Consider the following 17,060-nt stretch of genomic DNA (forward strand, 5'->3'; position numbering starts at 1 on the left):
ACTTTTTAAACTTCTTTTTATATTTTATTTAAATAAATAAAACATAATTAGAATCTTTATAATAAATATTTAAAATTATTTATCTACTTAAATCGTATTAACTATGGAGGAGATTTTTTAATGTCCTTATTTGATTTAATATACAAAAGCACTTTTTCAAGGCCAAACACTAATTAACGCTCAAAAATAGTTTTGATTGATTAGCCAAACATAAATTGCTTTTCTTTAAAATTAAATTTTCGAAAAGGCTTTTTCAAAATAATTAAATTTTAGAAATTTGGCCAAATATTTATTTCTATCTGAGCTGACCCTAATAAAAGGACCAAAGTATAGCTATTTCAAGAGTTAAGGACCAAACCGTTATTTTCCTCAAACCGTAAACAACAAAAAAAAGTACAATTATAATATTATATAACCCCTCTGTTTTTTTTTGCTCACACTGTTTCCTTGAGGTACCATAGTAGACGAGGGACAATGGAGTTCAATACGACGCCGTCATATTACGGTAACAGAGCCAGCGAGAGAGGCGCCGGAGGGAAGTTCAAGAAACCGGCGGCGAGGAAACCTCCGGCAACTCCTTACGACCGTCCACAACTGAACCAAACCGGTGGTCGGACCGGCTGGTTATCGAAACTAGTTGATCCGGCTTACCGTATTATCTCCGGCAGTGCCACCAGAATCCTCCCATCGTTCATCTCCAATGCCATTGCCTCCACTCCTCCTCCTCCGCCTCCTGAAGAAATTCACGGTGACTTAGGTATGCGATTCTGTACTTTTATCGAACATGTTATGTGCAATATTACTATGTTAGGGTTTCTAAGAATTTGTCTTTGTTATGGTTCTTTTTTTTTTGGTAATTGTGTTATTATTTTGGTGAATTAAGGTTGCAAGAATCAACCTTTTTGGTTATTCTAGTTTCACCTGATCTGTTGTGGAATGTAACTCTTGTAGCTATGCTGTTATATGAAATATTACAAGAATGTATCTTTGTTATTTTTTCTTGCTGTTTGTGTTGAACGTATTGGTATTTGGTGAATTAGTTATGCATGAATTAACCTTTTTGGTTATTTTAGTTACACTTGATCTGTTATGAAATGTAACTATAGTAGGTATGAGATTTGTACTTTTGTTGTGTATCGAACATGTTATGTGCAATATAGGGTTTCCAAGAATGTATCTTTGTTATGTTTTTGGTAATGGTGATGAAATATGTTGGTCTCTTGGTGAATTGGTGTTGCAAAAATTGACCTTTTTGGTTATTTTGCTGCAATTGGTAAACTAGGAAGCAAGTTTTACCTTTTTGGTTACTCTGTTGCAATTTGAGTTTTTAATCTCAATTTTTTTTTGATGACCGAGAAATCTGTCTGGGGCCGATCCTTTGGACCAACCGCAGCCTTCGAAACTCGGTGGATAATGGGCCTGCCCCTCTACCCTTCTCAATTTGTTACAACTTTCCTGTTATTCCATGTAACTTTAGTAATTTTTTACTTACCTGTGTTGAAACTGATTTTGTTGGTAAAAGTAGGTTTATCGAATAAAATTGCAGGAGGGATTTCTCTCTGTGTGTGTGTCTTTTTTTTTTTTTTTTGTGTGTGTGTGTGTGGGGGGGGGGTGTTGTTGTTGTTGTTGTTTAGGTGTAAACTTTAGTTTTTAGCATCTCCCATCTCATTATGACCTTGCATGAAACCTGGTGATTTCCAATTTTGGCCTTCGTGAATCTTTAGCTTAATTTAGTTTAATGGTAACTGTTGATGAATTGTAATGGCATTGTAGTTTTGCTTAGTTGAAATGACAAAAGCTGGCAGAAGTTTAACTTTTTGGGGCCGGGGAGTTATACTTGCTACTTAGCTCGAATGAACACCACATCTAGCGCATAGTCATTACCTAATACCTATTGTGATCACAATTTTTTCTATGGCTTGTTACAAAAAGTAGCAGTGATCATGTGAGGAAGGGGGTTTTGGCCGGTTACTTTCTTAAAATGATTGTTATTAATAGCGAAGAAGGTATCTCATTGCATTAGAATGTGGCCTTTTTCTTTTCGGTAATGGTGGTATCGTTTTACTGCCGTTACCAAAAGAAATATACACTGCAAGTTTAGTCAGCTTAAGAAGAGTGAATTTGAGGTGAGATTAGATGGGATTGCATGGCCTAAATGCAAAAAATTCGAGTTTCTTGGCTTGGTATCCGAGGAGGATTGCATGATAAATGAAGATGTTACAGATAGAATACAAACTGAATGGTTGAAATCGGAAGTGCGACTGGAGTGTTATGTGATAGAAGGATGTCCACTAAAGTAAAAGGCAAGTTTTATAAAACACTCTTAAGACCAACATTGTTAAATTTGCATGAAACGGCGGCTAAAGTCAAACACATCCACCAGATGAGTGTTGCAGAGATGTGGGTTGGATGTGTAGTCATAAAAGATGAGACAAAATAAAGAATTATCACGTTTAATAGAAGGTACAAGTAGCACACATCGAGGATAAAATGAGAAAAAGTTGCTTGAGATAATTTGGTCATGTCCTTAGTTGACCTCCAAATGCATCGATCCATAGGTGTGAACCATAGTCAATTAAGGTGTTAAAAAAGGACAAGATATCTAAAATCAAATGAAAGTTATCTCGAAAGACATTCAATCTCTTGGAATCATGCAATCTTAGCAAAAAGTAGGGCATAATGGAAGGAAAGATTATATAGGCGATATACTAATTAGTTAGAAACATTTTTATTCATGTTAGTACCTTTACTTTAAGTCTTATGGTTTCTAACTTTTTTTAGTTTGTTTAAAGATTTATATACTAGTGGAAGCTATAGAAACCTCTATTACTTTCTATTCATAAAAATATAATACTAGTCTGAGATGAGCTCAAATGAAGTGACATGGTCAGTGAGGATTCATATAGCCGACCTTAACGTGTTTGAGATTGGGAATTAGATGTCGTCGTTGTTGTAACGTTGTTGTCTTGGTTAGGCTGTGCCACCTCGAAAAACCCACTTATAGCTTGTTGCAACCTACATTTATAGGTGTTGGGTAATCCTGACCTCTAAGGTTGACGTAAATAGGCTCACAGTGAGTGTTGTAACGGTAATTTGAGCCTTGGACCTGGAGGTGACATAGTTTTCACTTTGACCAAACATACTTTTGGTGCTTCTAAATTGGTTGTGAGTACTCTTTTATTTCAATGGCCAGCCTATTTTTGATTTGTCCCAAGAATGTAGTAAGAACTACTCCCTACGTTCCAATTTATGTGAATCTCTTTGACTGAGCACGAAGTTTAAGAAAAATGAAGACTTTTGGAATTTGTGGTCTTAAACAAGTCAAAAAGGAGTCCAGAGTATTTGTGTGGTTATAAAAGTTTCTCATTAAGGGTAGAATTGGAAGTTTATGCTAAATTGTTTTCAAATTTAGAAAAGGGTTATTCTTTTTTGGAACGGACCAAAAAGGAAATAGGTTCACATAAATTGAAACAGAGGGAGTATTATAAAATTCGTTTGGTTGACACTATGAGGTTTCATCTTCTCTTATCTCTTCCATCTAGAAAAGGGAGATAAAAATTCGCAAGGAGCTAGCCCCTAGGTCCTTGGTCTACTGGTAAGAGGACAACGCATGATATGTGGATTAGGCGCACATCACAAGTTTGAACCCTATTGTAGATAAAAGCCTAGCATTTTAGTGGAAAAAGGTAGAGGGGCGTACCAATTATCCATCGTGTTTCAAACCTTGCGCTAGTTGCCCTCTGGATTTCTCGGCTATGAAAAAAATTGCAAGGGGCCAATGGGAATATTTTCCTCATTTGTAGTTACCTTGCTCTTTCTTTTGGCCTTTGCAAACATGAAAAGAGAAACTATTACCATTTGCTTTTGTTCCATTCCCTTCCGTACTCCCAGGTTATGTGTTAAGATAATTGTTTGGGTTTATAGCGAGATAGAATAAGCCAGAGTTCAACATGTTTGGCAAATGGTTTGAATTTGCTGTTTGAGGTCAATCAAGGCTTTGTAGATTTTTCTATTCCTGGTCTTTGTACATGCAAGCATCTTGATTGCGAAACGCCTGGCGCTGCTTTTACTTTGGTCTTTTTTGTTCCTTGTTCTTTAAGTTCTAGTTGGACTAATTCTCACATCCCTCATCGTAGTTAACATTTGTGACCATCTCTGTTTCAATTTTACATGACCTTATCAATTTTTTTTTTTTACATGATTTTCTATCCATTTTTGGGATGTCCCGAAATGTTTATGCTCATTCTATTTTATTAACCTTCACAACTTTCAAAATTTGAAATCTTTAAATATTTGTTTTTTCTTGAATTTGTTTTTATCTTTATTTTCCATATTTTCTTCCATTATCATTAATATAATATAAATCTTCATGTTTTTGTCATGTTAAATACCATCATGTTAAATGGGACCAAAGGAGTGTTGCTATTGCGTTCGTGAAAGTTGGTGTTTAAAAGTGATTTCCCTTTAGTTCCTTAATTATCGGGCCTATGGCATAGGTCTCGTGGATATCAAATCTTCCATGCGGTCCTCTTGCTATACCGCACTAGCAACGTCTTTCTAATGTTTCCTTTGAAAAGAATCAAACAACATTAAGCAACTTCTACTTTGTTGCCTCCATAGGTTTTCTGAGTACTTATTAATAAATAAATGGCTTTAGCACACTGAAAATACATGACATTGCCAAAATAAAAGGGACTACGTATAAATAGTACTCCCCCTGTCCCATTTTACATGAACACGCTAGTATTTCTAGAGTCAAAAAGTTTTTTCTTTAACTACGATTTTCTTAAACCCTTTTTAAATATTTTGTATTATTAACTACGTTGACTTATACTCATCAATTCTTTTTATGTAACCTTACTTCTTTCTTAGTCTGTTCCAAAAAGAACGACCTCTTTCTAAATTTGCGAAGAATTTAATTGAAACTTCCATATTACCCTTAATTATAATCTTTTATAGCAACACAAAATGTTTTGGCATGTCTAAGACCACAAATTTCAAAAGTTTTATAGCCATACATATATTATAGCCTAGTTAAATTGGATCACATTAATTGAAACAGAGGAAGTAGTACTTTTCATGTAGTTTTCAAATATGTAAATTTTAATTTTAAAAACTTGAAGAATTCATGTCCAAATTCACATTGAAAATTAATTGTTTTTGACCCTTTTACGGCGAACTCCTTCACATAAATTGGATAGAGGGAGTGAGTTAAGAACATAAAACAACCATGTCGCTGAAGATCAACAGTAAATGAACATGCACATTGTAACGCTGCACGAGATTAATAAATGTATGATCATAAGTATGTGGGATATATTTTCTACTCAGTACGGGATACTCTCTTTATCCCATATTATCTGATGTTAGCTTGAACGGCAAAATGTTACTTGAGATATTTTTGATTTGTGTATTATGTTAGTAAGTTTTGATAAAAGTGAATAGTCGATGTTATGGGGAGGAAATGATCAAAATGGTCTTTAATGTATGGAGGTTGCTTTATCTTGGTCCTTAATGTATTACCCTTAACAGATATGGTCCTTAATGTATATCAAAAGATAACATATTTGGTCTTTTGCCCTAAACCTAACAGATTTGTCAAAAAGGGCTGTTAAATTTAACCTAGGTGCCCCATGTGCAGCTCACACGAGATTAAAGACTCCCTGCTACTGGTTAAAATCTATAGCATAAAAACTGGACCAAGATAAAGCAGCTGCCATACATTAAGGACCATTTTGATCATTTCCTCTGTTATGGGAAATGTCGTGTCACTTTTTTTAATAGGATCTTTTAAATGAGTTTTGAATTTTGAAAAAAAGGAAACTTTTACTTGGAATTGTACTTAAGAAACTCAAATAATTCAACACGTCTCAGTTTGTAGAAGATATATCACTAAACTTATTATCTTTTATTTTGTTTTCTCTGTTTGATCGGCAATCTTACAAAAACTATTTGGGACAGATAAAGAAGATCCCGCAACAACACAAGATTTAGGGAATGACGAGAAATGTACTCCAAGTGTAAGCTTTGCCAACTTCTTTGACTCATTTTGCTTTGTTAATTTCTTTCTGTTATCTCTCCATTTTATGGGAAAGCATGTGAAGATGAGGATGTTCCTCTGTTATTATGTCAGCATTCTTACTACATGAGACAAAGGGGCTTGAAATGTAATTGAACATGTAAATTATCTAACACTTAGTTTTGATGGTCATTAACTGTTGGACAAGAATAGAATTTGGAGGTATAGGTGACTTTGAAAATTTAAAGACAAGGGTTACATAATAATATATCTCTGCTGAAGTCATCGTTATGCACTAACTCTTAGTTGCTGAATGCTGATGCATTAGTTTTTAGAAAAACAGTTGGCAATTTTCCATCCTGATCAGATACTCCAGGAAAATTAGCTTACCAAATAAACATGGTAAAGAGTAAATATGCTCTTTAGGCTATGAGAATCACAAAGTTGATCACTGTTTACTTAGACACAGTTGACTGGTTTGAAGTTAGAAGCCAATTTGACCTGTATATTATCTTTGATACACTAAGAAAATATCAAATTACTGGTTAAAATTTTATCTAGGAATTGATAAGAAACCTGAAAGCTGTATCATATCATGATTATGATTTAAACAAAAATTCAAATGAATTGTTAAAAATTTTCTGGGGAGTTAGGGAGGAACCAGTATCATAACATGATTATTATTTTAATTTTTAAATTTTGTGTATACTCTTTACTTTCTTGTTTGTTGTGTTTTATCAAACTTCTGTGTTTTCTCAATAGAAAGTGTTAGAGGACAGTGAGGGCATATATTATGTTAGTGGTGTTAGACAAAAACAATGCTGCAATAGTTTTATATTTAAAGTTCATCTTAATAAAGAGAAGTGCAAAGTTTATTTCGTTCCGGGCACATCAAAATCACACTGAAATAAGCTCTTACTAGTTTGTATTCTAGAAAATATTTAATCAAATATAAAATGTTAAAATATGATTTAATCAAATATAAAATATTTGAAAAAAAATCAATTCAAAATATAAAATGTTACCATTCTCAAAAAAGAAAATATTTAATCATATATGTTATTGTGAATCTGTATTCTTAACAGAAACAACTTTTCATCTGTTGAGTATGTAAAATACTTCATACCGTTCTGGAAAAGAAATCATTTCATAAACTTGTACCGAGGTAATATGAATTATAAAATGCTTTTGAGTTAAACTTTAGAAAAGGCTCTACAATTTGCTGATTAAATTTATCATCACCTACTTGTGAGTTCATCGCAAAGCTTAAATATGGCATGAAACTGTGGAGAATGGTAGCTTTTAGGTAACTTAGTGGGCGTTGACATAACAATTGTAAAATTCCGAAAAAGTGAAATATTTTTTCAAGTGAAAATGGTATTTGAAAATTAGAGTTGTGTGTGGACATGAATATAATTTTGGATTGTTTTTGAATTTTTGTGAGTGATCCGAGTGAAAATTGTGAAAAACAATTTTTTGGAGTTTTTCAAACTCTTGAAAAATTCCAAAAGTCATGTTCAACTGAAAATTGAAAATTTTATGGCCAAACACCTATTTCGAAAAAAGTGAGTTTTTCAAAAAAAGTGATTTTTTTTCATGGGGCTGTTAACTTTGAGGGTATTTGGATTGGCTTAAAGCTGATTTTGTCTTGTTTTGGTGTTTAGTAAACACGAAAAGTGCTTTTAAGCTAAAATAAGCCATAAGCTGGGTACCCTCAACTTATGGGTTTTCAACTAAGTTTTTTTGTTTGACCAAGTAATTTGTTTTGCTATCCCTTACATTTTCTTATAATCCCTAGAATACCCCTAATTCCACTCTATTTCTTTTCCATTTACGTGCCCAAAAATGTGATTCGGCTGCTTTTGTCTTTAGTTTCCCATTTGGTTTTTTCCTCTTTGCTGGCATTTAGCAAAGTCATTAGTAGCCGGAGTTCAAAAAAAGAAAAAAATCTTCAATAGATGATTCTCTCTTTTAACGAAGTTATTCATGCCTACATATAAGTGCGAATATTTTCTTGACACTTCTTTTTCCTCTATTGTAATATTTTTTCACACGATAGGCTCTTGGTCTTTTTATCCTAAGGTTCTCTTAAATTATTGAAAGCTTCAGACATATATGTTCACAACAACAACAACAACCCACAACCCAGTAATTAGACATATATGTTCACAACAACAACCACCCAGTAATTAGACATATATGTTCACATCAATAAATAGTGTTACATACTTGTAAGTTCATTACTAGTATGTCCACAAAGTGGAGATTACTGAGAGCACACTGTTTAAAAACTTATTAGATGAATAGTTCATTTTTGTCGTGCTATTGAGTTCTATAGTATCGATTCTAATCCATGTGCATTGCGTTACACACAACACATACACAATAAGATATTAATTAATTTGTTGAATCAATTTATAATTAAAATCCTCCGGTAATCATCTTATTTTTAGTGTTGACAGATTTAAGGATATTTTTGGTCATTTTCACTGAAAAACGGTTGATTCAGCACTTTTCACCAAACACATCAATGGCTTATTTTCAGTTTCAACATATCTATCCAAACACATAACAACATTTTTCATAAAATCAGTTCCAACACTTAAAAGACGCTTTTCAGCACTTGATGCTTAGAAGCTACTTTTATTCAGCTAACTCAAATGGGCTCTATGTAGTTTCTTTAGTGTTTTTCTGGCTGCTATGGCATATTATGTTCGAAACCTTCTATATATGCTTTTCTGATAAATCCTTCAAAGAAATTACCATAAGCAGGTTTGTCCCTAAATACTTTGCAGCAATCGTAGCTGAAATCAATATCAAAAAGGGCAGCCCGGTGCACTAAGCTCCTGCTATGTGCGGGGTTCGGGGAAGGGCCCGACCATAAGGGTCTATTGTGTGCAGCCTTACCCTGCATTTCTGCAAGAGGCCGTTTATACTTATACAGTAATAAAAAAAGAAAAAGGCTTCTGCCGAATTTTATTCTCTGAAGTCAATTTATCCCTTTTGCCTATTGAAAAGAGGTAGGTCTAATGGAATCAGATGAGATTTCATGAAGGTGCAAAAATAATGTTCCGTTCCGAAAGTCAAAGTAGGCCAAATATTGTTTCTTTTATTTATGATTAATTGTTGTCTGTGGCCGTGGTACCACTAATTACTAGGCATGTTACTCTCTGCTCCATTTCTCTTTTTGTTTTGCACAGAGCTTAAATAAAGAAAGCTTGAATAGGTTAGTATGCAAGCTTTTGGCAGTATGTGTTTGAAAATAGTTGCAATATTGCTTCATCAAAAAGAAAATAGTTGCAATATATTTGAAACCCCGAAGTCCTTTGTTGAGAAGATACAGTTCAAGACCCAAATAACATTATGGTTTAAGTATGTCATATTCTATGCCTCTTTTTAGGTAAAATTAGACTTACAAAAATTGTTGATAGAAGTAAAGATTAAATTTTTGTTACTAAGAGGTTTAGTTTGAGGTGGAGGAATATTTTTGCCATTATAGTCACAAAACAATGCTCTGGATCAGTGTCAGATGTCATACTATGAACTGTAACAGTTTTAAGGCTTTTAAGGAATTTTTGCAAGTAAAAATTGGGTTAGTGGTAAGGAAGCAGGAAATCTCTTTGCTTCAATTTTGGAAGAGGATATTAAATGGAAATAGGGAATCAAAGAAATAAAAAAGAGGGTTGTTGAGTTAACAGGGTTGGTTACCAACCTTAAGTGTGATAGTGAACAATAAGGGAAAACCGGGGAATTGTATTCTCAGGGTTAGGAGCATGTAGTGTTTTGTCTTTTGTGAAGGCTACTTGTAATGGGTTTTGTGAGAATAGTTATTTCTTTTTTGAAACTCGTGAAAGTTGCATAAAGTTAATCGGAAACAACCTCTCTATCCTCAAGGTAGGGATAAGATCTGCGTACACACTACCCTCCCCAGACCCCACTCGTGGGATTATACTGGGTTTGTTGTTGTTGTGAAACTTGCATAAATAATATTTGTCAGTGGTGTGTCTAAATTTTTCGGTTCCCATGAATGGATCATGTCATATTATAATTTTGATATTTATTCTATACCAATAGAGAAGGGACTGATACACATTTTACTGGGGTAAAAAGGCTGCTAGGTCAAGTATGTGAGGAGGGGATGTTTAATTCTGTGGTCTTACTAGAAATTGTTGTGGTGAAAGGAAAGTCCGTCCGCCCCCCCCCCCCCCCCCCCCCAAAAAAAAAAAAAAAAGAGAGAGAGAGAAGGAACTAAACTTTTTTTAGGTAAGATTGTTTCTAGTAAAAAGAATTTCTTCAAAGTGTTGGATATTATGTTTATGCAGTATGTGATATCCAGATCTTCTGAAGGAAAGGAAGAGGATCAAAGAATGGTAAAATTGAATGGGATCTCCGAAGCAGAGAAGCAGGAAGAAGAGAAATCACAGAATTCCTCTGATAAATCTGAGATTTCCAGAATTGAGCGGCTCATGCAGGGGAAATCATTTTCGAGGTAGCATATCATTCTTCATGTCTCTGTTTTTTTCTATCATGTTGTTGCAGTGCTACCTCATTATACCTCATTAGAAAAAGTTAGGAAGCAATTCCTGCTTCATGTGAAAAATGCATGCACCTTTAAAATTGCTTATTTTCCTCGTAGCCCATGTTGGTTTGAGAATGCAGTTCTCTATAATTGCTGGGGACTGAGCTTCTGACATTATCACCCTTTCCTCTTTTTGGTGACCCTCCAATGCTTTGCACGTCCAGACTTGATGCTGGATTCCTATGTCTTGTGTACATTCAGGAAACTCTTTTCACCATGTATATCGTTTGAATTTTGTCAGTTAAACCTTCTTATTCAAAAGCAGTCTTTCACTATATGCAGAGATGAAATAATGCGTTTGACAGAGATATTAAACTCGAGGGTTATTGATGACCAAGAAAAGAAAACTAGCAAAACAGCTGAAAGGGACGTTGGAAGGTTTCATTTAACACACGAGACACCTAGAAGACCATATCACAAGAAGCAGGATGAAATGGAGTTTGCTATGCCAGGAACTTCAACACCTCTTCCCCAAACAAATTTTGCTATGCCAGGAACTTCAACACCTCTTCCTCAAATAAATTTTGCTATGCCAGGAGCTTCAACACCTCTTCCCCAAGCAAATTTTGCTATGCCAGGAACTTCAACACCTCTTCCCCAAACAAATGTGAGTTAATTATCATTATCAACCCGTCTATCATTACCACAGCTTGTTTTGTGAAATGTCCATGATAATAGTACTTTAGCGTGTTGAACTTCATCTCGAGAGATGGTCTCAAATGAAAGCCTTAACAGGTGAAAAGTGCACTAGCGAATAAAGTCTGGAATAGCTCCGAAGTAACAAGTGGAAATAATTATTTCATGAAATACCAAATTGATGCAGTCTTCTTTCAAAGTTTTGGTGTTGATACTAGGATGTATTTATCAAATAGTCCACTACTGCAGGTACAAGATGAAGTTGGCGCTTCACCCATTGATATTGCAAGAGCTTACATGGGAAGTCGTAGGTTGGAAAAAGGATATGATTCTTGCAGTCTTGTATCCAAGGGAGAACAAGTTCCACAAAACAGGTTTCATCCGCCACCTTCGCTTAAGTCATCGAGTTGTTGGCCGGCTGCCATGCTGCAAGATCAGCATAGTCATATTACTCCACAGAGTCAGAGAGGATATGGGCTTGTTGAGTTTCCGAGGACCCCATACTCTAGAACTTTATTACCGAAATCCAGAGATAGGGTTTGTATTGTGACAAAATTTAGCTGTGTTTCAAGCATACTTTTGCTAATACAGGAATATTTATTCTTGTTGCACTTACATTTTGTGAGCAGACTCAGTCGCAGGCTGGTAGCAAGTGGCCAGATCTCTCAGCGAAAACCTTCCAACAATCTCAATCATCAATCTACAGCCAGGTATATGTTTGTCTTAGCAAGTCTAAAATTAATTCAATGACAAAATTCCTGTCTATCAAAGCAACTTCTTATTTGAAGTTTCCTGTACTGATCTTTTTAGCAACTTCTTATTTGATGTTTCCTCTACTGATTTAATGGTTTTTGCATGTTTATAAGATTTTCTGTGATCATTAATCTTTATTGTAATCTAATTAGAATACTTTCAAGGAGCAGTTGTGATCTTTCTGAATGTTCTCATGCTATAAAAATTTCAGGAGAAGACTAGGAGTGATTTACCTCATCTAAGCTATGGATCTGCGGGACCCATTCGGCGTATACGGAATAAATTTGGATCAGAATCTCGGCCTCAGAGATCCATATTCCTGAATTCCAGAAATGCTTCTTCACCTTTAGGAAAAATTGGTGCTTCTGAAGTTTTCTCGCCTGCTTCTAGGAAGAACTTGGAAGTTGGTCAACCTAGTGGTGTCGAGAAGGACAAATCAGTGCCGCATAGAGCAAGCAGGTCTGAAGAAGCTATGCCGCTCAATGAGACTGTAAGAAAAATATTAGAGCAACTTGATAGACACAAGCCCACTCCTGCAGAAAAGGAAGCTGAATTGAAGCTGGCCAGCGAATGGAAGAAATATCCCCGCAATGAAATCTCTGATTCCACTCCAAATGGTAAAACAAAATCATCACATTTAGGAGAATTTGGTATGCGCAGGAACAATGGGCTGGCAGCTGCCCGATCGTCCAAGGATGGAGATATTGGCACAGTCAATCACGTGGAAATATCTCAGGAGCAAACTGTGCGTGAAGCTGACACTGCTGCGGATGCTAGTGCTAAAGCTTCTAGCATAGATGGTGTATTTGTTGCGACGACTGGAGCTGATACAGTGCCTTCATTCACTTTTAAGGTTGCTGATTCCCAAGTTAAAAATTTCTTTTCTGGTTCTCGCACTCCTAGTTTGGACCAGGTACTTACCTTTACAAATGACATTATTTTGCACCTTCCTGGCAATCCCGAGTTTGTTAAAAAAGATAACCCTTTCTTTACAGAGTTAAAACATTAAATTTATGTATTTGGAAATGGAGGGTGCAAGAGTTAGAAACCACCAGAGGATGTTGATTTTTGAGCATTGCTAATTATTTTACAGAATCGCCGCTTTAACATGGTAAGTCTATTCTGCAGGACTCTGCAGGCACTGATGATGGACAGAAAGATAAAGGTACTGATGAAGGAAAGAAAGATAAAGGTACTACCCCCCGGTGGCCTTTTCATCAAAGTAATGGGCAGAATGCCACAACGTTATCCAACTCCACGTGTTTTGAGCTACCAAGAAATGCTGCTGGACAGGCCTCCGGGACAAAACCTACTTTGCCATCCATTTCTATTAATAAGCGGAATCCTAGAAATGCAACGTTCCCTGACAATGGGTTTGGATTCACTTTTCCAGTAGCTGCTTCATCTGGTGCACTTTCAGAACCACCAACACCATCCATCATGCCATCGTCCTCAGCCAGTGTCCTCTCTCAGCCCACGGATGCATCCACTGTTCCAGTATACAGCTTTGGCACGGGGAAATCAGCTGAACGCTTGGTCTTCTCTTTTCCCTCTACGAGCAATGCGTCTGTCTCCGTGGATGCTTCAGATCTAAAGTTCAGCTTTGGTGCAGACAGGAGATCAAGACTATCTTTCGGTGCAGTAGGAAAAGCAACATGCTAGATGAAACTTGGTAATACTCCAGCTGCAGGATCCACCCCATGATAGGGGAGACTTGTTTCATAATTTTTTTTTTGTATTCTCACCTACATTTAGGATCTTGATACTTTGTTTTTGCCACAGCTTTCATTTTATAGGATGGATGAATACCTGATATTAAAAGTTTCAGTGAACATATTATTGCAGATTGACTGATTGTGAGTTGCAACTTGCAAGCTCTAAGTCCCACTTTAATAAACATATAATTGGGGATCGATTTGATTATGGTTGTCTTCTTATACATCCGAGGTTATTGCGTCGAGTCCTGGCGCATTTATTCTATGACAGCTGAATTGGTCCTTTATAGTACTTTCTGCAATGTTTGCTCGTTACATGTGGGAAATTGTTGATCCATGTGTTGATGATCGATTTGAGACTTGGCCAAATAGATTGACGAGTCCAGTGGCATGGAAGAAGTGAAAAAGAAAAGAAAATTGGAAAATTTGTATGCTATAATTGACTTATACACTATATTTATCTTAAATAGATACACTTTAAAATAATTATAATACATCGCTAGACTTAGACCTACTTCCTCTACCATAGGCCTTCAAACCAGCAGCTCTTTCCATTGCAAAATCATGAAACCCAGCAGTTCTTTCATCTTTGTACCTCCGATCGTCTTTCTCTACCTCGAAATCCACTGTCTCCTCCGCATTTGCCATTTTCGCTGCAAAGATAAGTTTGATTTTGACTTTGATTCTTAGTCTATTCACTAAATAATGATGAAGAGTAATTTTTATATGGCTTGAAATTGACCGCCTCCTCTCTTTTTTCTCTTTATTTTCCTGTTTTGCACCTCCCTTCCCTGGTGTTGAAGGTCGTCTTCATTGATAAAACAATTAAGCGCGACTGTATTCATTGATACAGTTATTGTGCCTGAACGAATACAGTTAATACAATTTTTCCATCAAAACTGTATTCGTTGATACAACTATATGCGCGAACAAATACAGTTGATACAAGCTGCTGGCAACGGATTGATACAACAAAATCTGAGGTTGGTTGTATGCATTTGATATAGCGAAATTGACACAATAGTTACGAAAAATAATTAGGCAAACAATGTTACGAATGATCTAATACCAAATACTAGTACTAGGACAAAAAAAAAATATTAGGAATACCGCGTATTTTGTTTGTCAAATCGTTAATTCAGCATTATTCTTTTTTCTTTTTCGTATAAAACGCAACACTATTTTAGTCATGGAGTCTTACCATCGCTGGTTATGATTTTATTTTCAGTCCCTATCATGGAAAATAATGTTTGTCATCGATTTACAAAAAGCTTACGATAGAGTCTAAAGGGAGGTTTTATGGAGATGTTTGAAGGTTAGAGGAGTTCCGCTGGCGTACATTAGGATGATTAAGGATATGTACGAAGGAGCGAAGACTCGGGTGCGGACTGTGGGGAGAGACTCAGACTATTTTCCTGTGATGATGGGGTTACATGGTTCAGCTCTTAGCCCATTTTTACTTGCCCTGGTGATGGACGTGCTGACACGCCACATTCATGGGGAGGTGACATGGCATATGTTATTTGCAGATGACATTGTGCTAATCGATGAGACGCGCTGCGGGGTTAACGATCGGCTAGAGCTGTAGGCAGACCCTGGAGTCTAAAGGTTTCAAGTTGAGTAGGACAAAAACTGAATACTTGGAGTGCAAGTTCAGTGTGGGGACGCAGAAAACAGAAGCGGAGGTGAAGCTTGATACACAAGTCATACCCAAAAGGGACATTTTCAAATATTTTGGGTATGTTATTCAGGGGAACGGGGAGGTTGACAAGGATGTTACACATCATGTTGGAGCGGGGTGGATAAAATAGAGGCTTGCATCCGGTGTTTTGTGTGATAGGAATGTGCCACCAAGTCTTAAAGGCAAGTTATACAAAGTGTAGGTAGGCCAACTATGTTGTATGGAGCTGAGTTGGCCAATCAAGAAATCTCATGTCCAGAAGATAAAAGCAACAGAGATAAGGATATTGAGATAGATGTATGGGCATACCAGGAAGGACCAGATTAGGAATAAAATTATTAAGGACAAAGTGAGTGTGGCTCCTATGGAAGATAAATTGCGGAAATCAGGGCTGAGATGGTTCGGGCATGTAAAGAGGAAAAACATCGATGCCCCGGTGAGGAGATGCGAGAGGTTGATCACAACAGGTCAGAGGAGAGGTAGATGAAGACTTAGGAAGTACTGGGGAGATGTGAATAGGCAGGACATGACTCTACTTCAGCTTAGCGAGGACATGACCCACTATAGGGAGGTGTGGAGGTCGAGGATTAGGGTTGTGGGTTGACAGGTAGTCGAGAGTCTCTTCTAGTCGTATTAATAGTAATAGTACTAATCTTGTATTCTTCTATTCCGAGTTCCTTGACATTATTGCTGGTAGTTTTCGCACTTCTCTTATAGCTTCGTATTCTTAGTTCTCTGCTATTACATGATATGATGTATATTTCTTTTATCTTATTTCCTTGTCATGGTTAATGCTGGTTTATTGTGTCCTTATCACTGTTCTTGAGCCGAGGGTCTACTGGAAACAACCTCTCATTTTTCATAAGGTAGAAGTAAGATCTGCGTATATACTACCCTCCCAAGACCTCACATGTGAGATTGTACAAGATTTGTTATTGTTGTTGTTGTACTTAGTGAAATTTGAAACTCTAGGATAATGACTATTTTTCAAAGATAAGACCAAAAAATGACCAGTATTAAACACTAAGAAAAGTGAAAAAAGGTTGACCAATTGGATAGATATCAAGCGTTGAGCCGAAGATAAATCAAATTCTTCGTTTAATTAAACTTCCCTTTCAGCGTCCTAATTTATATGATATTCCCTCCCTTACAATTATTTTAGCACCACTCATTTAATTTTGTATGATTCATTTGTTCTTTCTGTAGACACACTTGATTTAACAAAAAAAGTAGTTGTTTGGTGAAAGAGCGTTTTCAGTATTTTGTGCTCTTTAGCTTATGTTTTTAAAAAGGTCTTCATTTTTTCTCTCAAACAGGCTGTCCAGCAATCAAATGGTGCCACATATGTCTAATTTGCTTTTGGCATGTCCATTAAGAAAATATTAAATTCTATACAAAAATATCTAGTACGACTAAACTACCCTTAATTAAATATTTAATGTGAGAAGTAAGAAAACTTTTTAGGGATATGTACATAAGGATAATTTTTGTCAAAATAAATTCAATTTTTTCTTGATTATATAAATGGACACTTATTTTGGACCAAAATAAAAAACCAAATTGGTCACTTATAGTGGACCGAAGGAAGTATGTTTTGAACTATTCCACTAATTAATTAGTTTGTACGACTTTCACAATTTTTAAAAATTCAAATTCATTTGGATAATCAGATTTAAA

At 35.9% G+C, this 17,060-nt stretch overlaps 1 protein-coding gene across 2 annotated transcripts; it reads left to right on the top strand.

Moving 5' to 3' along the window:
• Positions 1–438: 438 nt before the first annotated feature.
• Positions 439–13,910, top strand: LOC104233545 (nuclear pore complex protein NUP1). 2 transcript variants are annotated; one of them, XM_009786957.2, is made up of 8 exons: positions 439–757; positions 5,962–6,020; positions 10,342–10,508; positions 10,881–11,205; positions 11,484–11,771; positions 11,864–11,944; positions 12,199–12,900; positions 13,116–13,910. In XM_009786957.2, exons 1-8 carry the CDS (start codon positions 475–477, stop codon positions 13,647–13,649), a joined length of 2,439 nt encoding a protein of 812 aa, XP_009785259.1. In that variant the 5' UTR covers positions 439–474; the 3' UTR covers positions 13,650–13,910. The 2 variants fall into 2 exon arrangements, with proteins under 2 accessions (XP_009785259.1, XP_070018546.1); XM_070162445.1 differs by lacking the exons at positions 439–757; positions 5,962–6,020; positions 10,342–10,508 and adding an exon at positions 10,766–10,789 and having other exon boundaries at positions 10,864–11,205.
• Positions 13,911–17,060: the final 3,150 nt, after the last annotated feature.

This window comes from Nicotiana sylvestris, chromosome 11 (assembly GCF_000393655.2).
Source record: "Nicotiana sylvestris chromosome 11, ASM39365v2, whole genome shotgun sequence".
NCBI lineage: Eukaryota > Viridiplantae > Streptophyta > Magnoliopsida > Solanales > Solanaceae > Nicotiana > Nicotiana sylvestris.